This window comes from Acanthopagrus latus, chromosome 15, assembly GCF_904848185.1.
Source record: "Acanthopagrus latus isolate v.2019 chromosome 15, fAcaLat1.1, whole genome shotgun sequence".
Taxonomy (NCBI): domain Eukaryota; kingdom Metazoa; phylum Chordata; class Actinopteri; order Spariformes; family Sparidae; genus Acanthopagrus; species Acanthopagrus latus.
Window position 1 is genome coordinate 4,474,000 of NC_051053.1, and position 12,226 is coordinate 4,486,225.

Sequence of the window (12,226 nt, forward strand, 5' to 3'; positions counted from 1 at the left end):
TGTGTTATGGACAGCATGCTAGATCCGTCTGGAAGGATACGTTCACTGACCGTGTACCAGAAGCCTGGAGAGAGCAAGCCTCATTTTCCCATTCCCATCTCTTGTCGTCATCGTCACCAAATGTCTTCGGAGGTGCGCAAGTGGTAATACAAAAGAGAAATAAATGTATGAAGGTAGAGATGGTGGGTAAAACCAAACTGAGGGAGACAACAGTGCTGAGACATTTCTGATTCAGAGCTGTCTTCCCAGCAAAACACAAACATCGCCACACACTCCGCATGTAAAAATCTTCTCTTTGACATTTTCCAATAAAACAAAGAACATAATGTGCAGAAATGAAGACTGAAACTCCGATCAAATAATTTGATCAGGGCTATGCCCCAGGTTGCTCGCTCAAATTTTGCTCCTGTTTTTAGCGTTATTTTGTGTCGTGCATGTTGTGTGCATAACTAATTCTCAGACAAAAACAACTATTGAGCATCCGGCACAGTTTCCAAAGCTGGCCTGCCTGCTGCTTATCAGCAACCATGAAAGCAATTGTAATTACGGTTGTTTTGTGGGGTGTTTTAGAGATCGTCAAATGAAACACAATTAGTATCCAGTTGTAAACAAAAAAAACAACCTTTTCTTTCCCCCCAGTGTGGTGTCACTTCTGGCAAGAGTAGTTCTCCACAGTCCACACAAACTGCGCTGGTCGAAGTTTCCCCTCTGTCCTGCAGTGGGCTGCCATCCAATCTGCCACATCAAACAGGGATCTAGAAAGCAGCTGACTAAGAACCAAAATAATGGTGCATGACAGGCCCAGTGCTTTCCCGGGCCAGCCAATTGTTTGTTTTTGTGGTTCTGCTTTGTCATCATCTGCATGGCTTTTCTAATCTCTGCCACAAAGGCAACAATACACTCTGGAAGGCCCCAGGCTCGCAGCATGCGTGGCCACATCCAGGGGGAGGTTTTGGGGGCTATTTCGCCACGGGCCAGTCCTGGGCAGCGTTTAGTCTAGCATGAGACAGCCAAGGGTGAGCACCCGAGTTTTCACACAATAAAGGTGCGGAAGGGGACCGAGCACTCCGGGGATACCACCAACCCACGGGAGAGAAGCCTACCACCATGTTCAAGACCAGCTACCTGCGCGAGGTGCGCAAGGAAAAGTACGAGCGCTCAGATGTCTTCGACGAGGAACCTGACGACTCTGAGTCCTCCGCAGGCATCTCAGCCATCCAGGGCTGGGAAAGCCTCCAGGAGCTCAACAGTCGCTTTGCCCGCTACATCAACAGGGCACGAGTCCTGGAGCAGCGCAACGCCGTGTTCCGCAAGCAGCTGGAGACACTGCAGCGGATGGAAGAGGCCAGCGGTCTACAGGAAGCCTTCACGGAGCAGATTGATGTCAACAGGCAGCGCATTCGAGAGCTGTCCTCTGACCACTCCAAGCTGGAGCGAGAGCTGAGAGATGCTTGCCGCATGCTGGATGAATTCACCAGCAAGTAAGAGAGTGGGCAGTGGTTGGGCTTACCTGTGTGTCAAAGGTCAAATTTTCAGGAGCTGTTTTTCAAAAAATGTAAAATGCAAGCAAGTGATACTTCTTAGATAATATTGGAAACTAAAAATGAATAGATAGTCACTGTCTGAATGGATGAAATGATTTAAAGTCAAATGTACCACCTTACAATCATATAATCATGAAAAGCACTGAAAAAAGGAGCACATTGATACCGAAGTATGTTTGGACTTTATAACTCGGTAGAGCGCATACCTCCGCCAAGGCCACACAGTCTCCTTTAAGTCATTGTAATCCAAATAATCCAGTTTTTTATTGTGATCTGCACCGAATCCTAGAAACCAGCCACCTAAATACGGCTGATTTTTTCATCAAGATCCATTTGTTATTCCCTGAGAATTTAACAAAAATGTCAAAAAACATCCATCCTCGCGATGTTAAAAAAAAAGGGAAATAAAATTCCTAGATCCACTCCAAAAGTCAAAGGGGTCTATTGAAGTTTGAGACGCATTATCCATCTAGGTTTTGTGGAAATCCATTCAGACATTTTTGTGTAATTCCGCACATAAAACCTGAAACCACAGGCATTGAGTTGAAACAAAGGGTCAGTTCACCCAAATTAATTAAAGGGTCAGTTCACCCAAAACACAGAAGAAGAAAAAAAGCCAAAACCAAAATTAATATCAGTGGATACAAATGAACTATAATTTGTAACGCTCACATGAATGCCAGGTAGCATATGACACATTTCACCACAAGCAACATTTCTTGCCCGGAGAGTCTCCACGCTATTCTGGGTGATCCACAGAACACACTGAGGTCTGTGAACTACCAGAAGTAACCAGTGCTGTAAAGCAGAACAAATTAAATTCCATATTGATGTGGTGACAGGAATCTCTGAATCTCTCAAAATGCGGGCAATAAAACTAAATCGTCTCCAGTTAATGTTTTTTTTATTCTTTTTTTTCAAGTGAACCAACCTTTTAATATATATGGCAATCAGCTGTGTGCATGCGAGGAAGCCTCACTAGATTACTGAGGTGTTGAGAAAAATATTGATCGACACTGGCTGAAACGGCTGGGTGATGAGAGAAATATCACCATGAGTAGTTTCCATTTACAGCTCTGACATGTTCCAAACACAGAGGTGTTGTGCTTCAGGAAACACAGGAAAGAGAATTTTGACTATCTGTCCTCTCTCTCGAAAATACGAAATAAGGCTCAAATGTGAGGTTTGTCTTCCTGCACCACGTAATGATATAATGTATTATAATAATGCCGTGTTGTACCTCTCCCTGCTTTATTTGAATACTTAACTGAGATTTTTTTTTATTTATTTTTTTGTTCCAGATACAGAAATGAGTGTGATTATCAAGAACAGCTCCGGGGAACACTGGAACAGTTAAACAAGGTACTGTATGGATAACAGATGACAACTACGTAAAATAGGATGAGATTACTATACAATATATGAATTTTTCTTTTTAACTGAAGAAGTACAGCAGCTTTACCCAAAGACAGGCTTCATAATCTAACACAGTTGACTTTGATTGAACACAGCACAGAAAGTTGAAATGATTTAAGATCGGCAGTATATGACTGTGGATTGAAAACTGGAGATTCTTCTGCATGATTGAACAGTTTGACTGCAGTTTGTAGCAAAAAGGTTCCTTTTGCTGAACTCAATACACCTCACTCTGTGCATTCCAATTTATTCACCCCTGGGTCCCCTATCTCCTCTCCTCTCCTCTCCTCTCCTCTCCTCTCCTCTCCTCTCCTCTCCTCTCCTCTCCTCTCCTCTCCTCTCCTCTCCTCTCCTCTCCTCTCACAGGAGGCTGACAGTGCTCTGCTGAGAAACCTGGAGTACCAGATCCAATCACAGTTCCTGCAGGACGACATCAACTCCACCAGAGATAGACACAAGAAGGTCAGGGGGTGTTAACGCTAAATTATTCAATTCAGCTTAAGAGGCAACTAAATTAGCACGTGGGAAATCTCTCAGATAACTCCTACATTAGCCAAGCTTTAAACATAGTCACACAAAAAAGATTTAGAAAGCCATTAAAATTCAATGAGTTCTCTGAAAAAAGGCTTGTTTCTCAGCAACACATAAATACAGACAACACACAAAAATATCTATATATAGATAAATGACGTGACATTTCTTTGTAGCAAAGACGGTTTCTTTTAAAATCCAGGACATGTTCTGTCTTTTGGATTATCTGCTTTCATGGCATTCACATTTTATCTGTATCATCCGTGCCTTCTACTAACTATATATGTGATTTCATTGCACTGTATGTGCTTTTCTGTATGAAAGCCCACAATTCTAGGGAAACATTGCTTCTCAGGTATTGTTCAGTGGCTTCCGGACTTTGACAGTGGATACTAAAATTTGCAACACATGCTCATATCCAAACGACTGAATAGATAGATAGTCTCCCACAACACGACAGCAGCACTCAAGGTACTTGGTTAGGTCTAGCAAAGCATTGTGGTTGGTTAAAATGACCAAGTTACTTCTGGAACTTCCTATACAAACACACCTATGTTAGGTTACGTTAATATGTTAATATTAATAAAGAACTCACTGCTGACTTCTCGTTCTCCATGCTTGTTTAACCCAAATCTGAATCCCTGACTTCCTCCATGTAAAGTCGTCCCACTCTTTATACTACTACTCCTCACTTCCTCCTTCGAAGTTTAATAATAAGTACAGCCCTAACCCTAACCCTAACCTAACAACACGTGAATATGGGTCAAAACTAACTGCTTTCATTTTTTACCGTCATTTTTTTTTTTTTTTTCTGATGAGGACAGGCTCACACCCAAGTGCAACATGAGAGTAGGCAACAACATGTATGTTGGTTGAGGTTTTACTTAACTTTTAGCAAAGCAAAACTGTCCTGTCTCATGACTCAAAGAAGTTTGTTTTTGCTAACATGCTTTGAGTGGCTGTGGTATCTATGGTATCAGCCAGTGTTTTGCGGATACATTGTGTAAAAAAGTTTCCTCACTATTTTGACAAAAAGAAAAAAAAATTGGTGGCGTTAAGATTCTCTTGAAACAAATTTGCAATTGCACATAATTAGTATATTAATCTGATTTCTTGGGGAGTTGAAAATACTGTCAGAGTGTAATTATTAGCATATTCTGTAAAACGGTTATTCTTAGAGCAGAAATACCCAGGAGGAGTTTTGTCTCTTCTGCCAAAGCCCTCAACCGATCTAGTCGATATGTGTACAATTAGAATGCTGCTAATACAATTATTGTGGAGAAAAGGTAACACTCCTCCTCGCCAGTACTGGCATGTGGCAGGAAAGAACAGACAAAAGACAAAAACTGAAAAAAATAATGCTGATAAAAGCGGAAACAGAGGTATATGAAACTGTGACTTAATCCATCACACAAAATGTCCATAGAAATGCTATTTTTTCAAAAGAAATTCACACAATGCTGTTTTATGATGAATCCGTGACTCTGCAATACTGATATAGCTTTTCAAAAGGAGCTGCTGTTACTATATTATGTGGCAAAGAATAGGGAGTCATCTCACATGAATATTGGACTTGTGGTCATGAGCTTTGAAGCAATCCTCAAGAGAGAGCAGTATAGATCATCTTTATTACTGGTCTGAGATCACAGTTGTACAAATGGATTTTTAAAAGAAAAAATCCATTTGTATAAATCTTTGCTGTAAAGAAATACCACATCATTTATCAACGTATTTCTGAGAAATGTAAGCTTTTTTTCAGCAGGAAAAAGAGATTTGTGAGCTGACTAGATAAAGGGTTTTATAAAGTTTGCAACATGGAGAAGCTTAAGGATGTTTCTAGTTTTTTTTGTTGTGTTTCATACTTTCGTTTTGTGTTACATTTACTCTCCACAGAACCTAGCGGAGATTCAGACCTATGTTAACATACTGCAGCAAATCAACCAGACACTGCCCCTTGTTCCCAATGTGTCAGTGGGCATCTCTGAGGTGAGGTCACTAATGTTGTCACCTTGTGTGTGTGTGTGTGTGTGTGTGTGTGTGTGTGTGTGTGTGTGTGTGTGTGTGTGTGTGTGTGTGTGTGTGGAGGTGTGGGGGGGGGGGGGGGCTGCAGTCCCCAGGGGAGAAGATGGTGTTTGCATGTTTGTCAGCCCTGGCTACGTGTCTGGGGTTGATGAGGTCACAGGCTTCTGAGTCCATTTGGTTGTGTGTGCCTGCGTTTGCGTTTCTATGTGTGCAAAAGACAGAGACAAAAAACAGACCGAGGCACACATGGACACGCCTGCAGTTTGAGAGTGTCAGGACACATAATAAAGCAAGTGCCAGGAAGAATGGCTGTGCATGCTAATCCTGTGACCACAGTGCCATTTGTGTTGCAGATTGGGGTCTCATTTGTACAAACAGAAGCAGAGCTGCTCTGGACGCAGAAACTGTTTAATTGGTCGAGTTAAACCTCAGCGGGTAGTGACAGAGGGCCACAGCTCTTGGCTGCTGTAGTGTAAAGCTGAAATTCAGTGAAAATAAGTTAAAAAGTTCAGTGGGGAGGGAATCGGTGATGCAGTCGTCTCTTGAGGCCAGTGGTATATGAGAAGAATATCTGGTCAGTGATGTTTGTATTGTTGCCCCTCATTTAAGTAGATGATTATGGTCACTCATGCATACAATTGAGAGGAGGATTTATTATGTATTATGTAGGATTTAGTGAGATCTAGCGATGTGCTTGCAGATCTCGACCAACTGAACACCCCTCGTATCACCCTTACCTACACTGACTGCTTCACACACCCCTCTAGTGTTTTATTTTGGGGTGGATTTGAATGAAAACTATAACTGTGAAGTCCCAGAATGATAAACATGTGTTTATAGCCTTGCCTAACTTTATTGATGTTAGGAAATTGTGACAAGTAGTCTGTCAGACTTGCCAAAAAATATATATATATATATATTTGAAATGTTGGAAACCGTCACTACTTAAGTACCACCCATCACTAATTGTGCTTACGTGCAATTTTTAAGGTATTTGTACTTCACTTGGGCATTTCCATTTTCTGGTAGTTTGTACTTCCATCCCATATTTGGGAGGAAAATAGTTATCAGTAAGAGTAGCCAAAGTAGCAGATTTTGGAATTAACTGATTTTAACAGCAGTCTGGTTTGAAAAAAAAACAAACAATAAATACAAAACAAAGAAACAAACCAAAAACATAATTTGTAACGTTAAGGATATTGGATCCAGTAATAGCCAAGTATTATAATTGGTCAACCCATAGTACATAGTATATACATACATTTATTCTTACTTAAGTGTGATTCTTGGGTGCTTTTTTACAACTCTGACTAATCACCGTAGATCTCCAAGAACTAAAGCTCCAACTATGTTTGGTGTAAGCTTCATGTTATCTGCATGTTCCTACTGATTTTGTCCCTCAATGTGTAAAGGAGCAGGAGAAGCTGCTGGCCCAGAGGAAAGTGCCGGGGCTGCAGACTCAGCTGGAGGAATATAAGAGTGCTCTCTGTCAGCTGCAGGCTCAGAAGCAACGTCTACAAGCTGAGGTGGGTCACACCGTCGCCAAGACGACAGGAGGCTTTATGTTCATTACGTGCAGTGTTTTTACCACCAAGCCAGTGCAGTATCCTGTTCTTCGTTGTCAGCTAGTGTCATCACTCAAACTGTCAATTCAATTTTGAAGAGCTTAATCCAACATCTATTTTCATTCTTCATTAATCTGCAGATTATTCTGACCATTCATTGATTAACAAATCAGTTTAAAAAATGTCAGGAAATGAGTATAATCATGTTTTCCCAGAGTCCGGGGGAGACATTGTCACATTGCTCTATCTAATTTAATTTCACTTTTAGGACTATACATCAGAAAAAATGTTCACATATTAGTAGCTGTAGTGAAGTGTGGGGATTCTTTTTCGTGAAAATGACTCAAGCAATTGAATTATTATTAAAATTGGCAATTCATTCATTGTCCCAAAATTAATCAGCCAAATTTTTTTGCTAAAATTCTGAGAAAAAACATTGGCTGTGGTGAGTCTTTTTTATACCTAACCTGCTCAGACTGACTTGTTAATTAGTGAACATACAAACTACATAATATTATCATTTAATGTTTCTGTTTCAAGTGATAATCATGTTTCTAGGTTTATATATGCTTCCAAATGATCTTTAAGGGGCAGTATCATTTTCCTTTGGTTTTAGGTATTGATTAAAGATTAATCACTTCCTGACTGAGCAAGACATTAAATAGACCTGCACCCTGCAGCCTGTGCTGATAGCTTGATGCTGCACAAGTGCCACTAGATGTCAGCCTTGACCACCTTATGACAGTTGGGTGGTTGTTGGTTCAGTGAAAGAATTGCTTTAGTTTAATGGGAATACAATCAATCAAATTTAGAAATTGCATTAATTCCCAGAGTGTTTCTCCACCTGGTACCCACAGGTTTGGACGAAAGACATACCTATCCTCTGTGCAGAAATGATGCTCTTTACTCTGCTTATGTTGTGAATCATATATCTGCCATTTATTTGGACCCTATAGAAACTTACAAAGGGATATGTTGTGATCAAATTCAGTTCATTTTCCTCAATTTATTACTGCGTTTTTTGTCTGAAAACACATTTTTTTAATTTGCATAATCTTTACATGAACTACTGAACAATACCCCTGTGTTGGGCTCAAATAAAAGCCTTCATTCTTTCTTTGTATACTTTCTCTTGACTTCTCACTTTCATTGGCGTCACATAATAAGCGTTATTATTAATGACGTCCTCAAGGAGCTTGATATTTAATCTGTGCCTCTCTCCTGTTCAGACTTCAGGGCTGGAGCAAAGCATCAAAAACACACAGGAGAGTTATGATGACGAGATCCAGATGTACAACGAGAAAATTGAATCTCTGCGAAAGGAGATTGAGGAAGCTGAGAGGTCCCTGGAGAAGTTTACCAGTGAATGTCGCCACCTGGCCATGTACCAGACGTCTCTTGAGAATGAGCTGGAGAGGTACAAGAGGATCATCGAGAACGAAGACAACAGGTAGACTGCTTACCCCTGGGCGCCGACACACTTAGACAGATATTCACTCTCTGTTTACTTCAGTCAGGTTAGGTGTAAGATAAAGAGAAACTAAAGGATTAAATAGTTGCTGAAAAACAGTCATGTAGAACCTTAGAAAATCCTATTTTGATGTAAAAGTAACACATAATACTTGTACATGACCAAATTCTGACCAAGATAAATGAGTTTAATCATGAAATTAACATTTGAGTCCAGATTCAAACCGCACAAGAATATTTGACTAGCCACCCAAAAATGTTTTAGGTATTTATCAAACTGTTCAGGTGTGTTTTGTTTAAATCCTATCTCCCTACATGAAGGGTTATACGCTGTTTCATGACTGTCTTCACACATGCAAGAGGTTCAAGAGGATCATTTGGTGCCTCTTTACAAGCATTTTTTTAATTAAATGAGTACCAATTAGCAGCTTTATGTAAGAATTTTTGTTTCAAACGCAATAACTCAATTACTCAACAGAGTTTAAAGAAATAAGTGTTGATGACGAAGTCTGTTACAGACATGTCAACTGAATTTAGCATTCTAACCTCATGAAACCACCTTTACCTGAATGAATGAATGTATGAATGAAAAGAAAAATGATTGAATAAATGACTGAACAGCGAGTTATGTAACTTTAGCTGTAGGTAAGGTCTGCCTCATTCTGTTCTGAAATAATGTAGAGTGTACATCCAGCCAGCAGATGGCACTGTGTGACAACAGATCTTTTCCTCTACTGAGCCGCCATGACAACTAGTGGACTGGGAGTTTTTCCATGTCAGATTGGTCACATTTGTGCTTAGTTTTCGTTGGTTTCCTGTTTTGAACAATGAAAATAAATTCTCTCACCAGATTTCCCTGCATGGCATAGCAGAGCTGCATATGGCTTGCATATATGCATGCGTGACATCTCACTGCTTTCTCTCTTGCAGGTTGAATTCTGCGATAATTGGCACTCCCATCACCCTGTTCACAACTAATTACCACTACACTCACACACCCACTGCATCAAGCAGGGGGAGAGGTAAGGGCACCTCAAGCACATCACAGCTGGCTTGCATTGAGAATCACTATGAAGGGCACATAACAATTAGCTGCCATTGTAAAGACACCTACACTCTCTCTTAGAGATTCAGTCTGTTCACTACTTAAGAAGCTCCTGACCTGTCAAAGCAATAGCATTACCCCATTTAAGTGCATCAGTGCTTCCATAATTTTTTATTTCCTTAGTTTACCAGTAATTTGACTTATGACCTCGTTTGTGTCCAGATATCACCCAGGCTATCCAAGATATCACCAGCATCAAGCCCCGCCAGAAGATTCTGGCCAAGAAGGTCCTGAAGAAAAAAGAGCTGACCCCAAAAGATGTGATGGACAGCAGCCAGGAGGACAGAAATGGGGGAGCCGCTGGAGAGGCTCCAGATGATGAAACAAAGGTTACCCCCGAGGAAGTGCAGGAGGAGAGCGTGAAGAGAAAAGAGCAAAGACCTGTTCTCACTGGAGTGTCTCCACAGGACGTCCCAGACGGAGCTCAGATCAGCAAGGCCTTCGACACTCTCTGTAACATCGTCAGAGACAGAATGAGGAAGTACAAGAAGCCGGAGCCAATCGCTGACTTCTACACCAAGGGTCGCTATGTCCTTGTCACCGGTGAGGGCAGCTATCCGGATCCCTGCTTCTGTACCTCCACACCATCGGCTGGCCATATCTTTGTCACTATCAGAGATGGAATGATGCCTCCCTATGACATTTATGGACGCAGAACACCCACTCCTCCACCTCCTCAGCCTCCTCAGCCTCCTCAGCCCTTTGTAGGCCCAAGGCCCCTTAGTCCCACCAGGCCTTCTAATGGTGGAGGAGGAAATGATGATAATAAGGGTGGGAGGGGTAAAGACAGCAATGGAGGTAAAGGTAAGCAAAAGGCTGGGGAGCCTCAACCTCACCCTAAAGATCCAAGCCCAGCCCCTCCTCACTCTGGCCCAAGCTCCGACCCCAAAGATCTTCCGAAGAAAAACAGGAACGACAATGGTCCAAGTGGACCCACTCCGAAGCCTGCACCCCGTGGTGCCAGCACCAGCTCCAGCTCCAGCTCCAGCACCAGCACCAGCACCAGCTCCAGCAGCTTCAGCCCAGATGCCATGAGCTACGAGAAGGTGGAGGTGGTGGAGTCTGTGGAGAAGTTCTCCAATGACCACAAGGTCAAGGGTTACGAGGAGACTTCCATGGTGGTGGAGACCATGATCGAGAAGTCCAGCAAGAAGAAACATTGAAACCACGTCACCTGACATGAAGAATCTGTCAACTCTACTAGGGTCGTACATGGTTCAGGTCCACTAAGAAGAAGACGCTACAGATGTTGGTAACAGACTACATAAATACCACTGTTTCTCAAACTGCTGTAATAAGAAAATGTTTCTGTCTCTGAGACCAACCATGCTTTAAGACCAACTACACATTCCTGCTCTGATATTCAATGCTCTTCCATTTGCTTGCAGTCTCTGGTCTTGCGTCCAGAATACGTTGTGCTGGTACCATAAGTACTGCTGTTGTTGTTCGACTTAACACCCATGCTCATGCTACGAGTCCTTTACTGTCTGAAAACTTGGGACAATGAAAACCAAAGCTACGTGCCACCAGAAAAATATACAAAAAAAGAAATAAAAACTGAGAAGTTGTGCCACCCTCTGAACCAGGTCTTAGAACTCCATCTTTCCCCTTTGAGCTCATTGGTTCAATTAGATGCCATTGCCTGCCCTCAGCACAATTTGCTGTGTATTAATTTGCTTTGATATATTGAATAATAAAGAAGATTCAAACATTGACACCTTGTTGTGTTTCCTTTTAGTCAGACCATTACCACACACACAAATAACTCTACACATATTACAGTTTAATTAATCCTTAGCTTTCAAAACGGCATCAATATTTTTGGTTTACAGAACAGTTAACAGATGGTTGTCACAGTGTCTTTCACAACCTCACTCTGGTATAGGCGGTCTAAGTGCTGCAGCATCCACAGGCAACTTGTTCTTTTTTTTAATGTGGTTTTGGGTAGACCACAGTGTTCTCTGCATTGACTTTAGTATGAGCCAATCCGTCTCCAGAAGAGATGGGAGAATAGTAAGAGGAGAATGAGTGAAGCCAGAAAAACAAAAAAGACGATATCTAATATGGACAACGATATGAGCAACAGAAAGGGATTTGTAAGGAAAAATAAGACACTGGACCTGACTTGCAGTAAGCAACAAAGTATTTCTGAATGTTGAAAGTCTAAAGCGAATAAAATATTGAATGAAACAACAGAATCATTATATTTAGACAAATGAGAGGCTGGTGGAAATAATAATAATCAATGATAATCATTGCAAGTTTCTGGTCTATTGTTACATTAAGACTGTTTGACAAATAGATTTTTGTCAAACAGTCAATTACTAATTTTTCCCTTCTCTGTTGTTAATCCTGCATTAACTTAATTTCTGTCTAATTGGGGGCAGCAGAAGCAGGCTGTAAAAAATTGACTTACACTGTATATTTTATCCTTTTAAGTTGATATGGCAGTGAGTCACTTTTTGACACATCCAGCAATACAAAGTGACATTAGCATTATTAGGAATGCTGAAGTGTTATCCAGGAAACGTTTACCCAAAAGTGAATGTTCAGTCATTATCTCCTCACCTCCA

General features: G+C 41.2%; 1 protein-coding gene across 1 annotated transcript; it reads left to right on the forward strand.

The window, feature by feature from the left end:
* The first annotated feature begins 1,107 nt into the window (after window positions 1-1,107).
* Window positions 1,108-11,368, forward strand: LOC119033988 (filensin). The gene is made up of 8 exons (XM_037124662.1): window positions 1,108-1,481; window positions 2,846-2,906; window positions 3,327-3,422; window positions 5,385-5,477; window positions 6,926-7,039; window positions 8,308-8,528; window positions 9,479-9,570; window positions 9,816-11,368. Exons 1-8 carry the CDS (start codon window positions 1,108-1,110, stop codon window positions 10,814-10,816), a joined length of 2,052 nt encoding a protein of 683 aa, XP_036980557.1. The 3' UTR covers window positions 10,817-11,368.
* Window positions 11,369-12,226: the final 858 nt, after the last annotated feature.

Bases quoted from the DNA above. Each gene is read 5' to 3' on its own strand.
- LOC119033988 (XM_037124662.1), top strand. From the start codon at position 1,108: ATGTTCAAGACCAGCTACCTGCGCGAGGTGCGCAAGGAAAAGTACGAG. The intron at 7,040-8,307 runs GTGGGTCACACC...TCTCCTGTTCAG, and splicing joins AGCAACGTCTACAAGCTGAG to ACTTCAGGGCTGGAGCAAAG. The intron at 8,529-9,478 runs GTAGACTGCTTA...TCTCTCTTGCAG, and splicing joins ATCGAGAACGAAGACAACAG to GTTGAATTCTGCGATAATTG.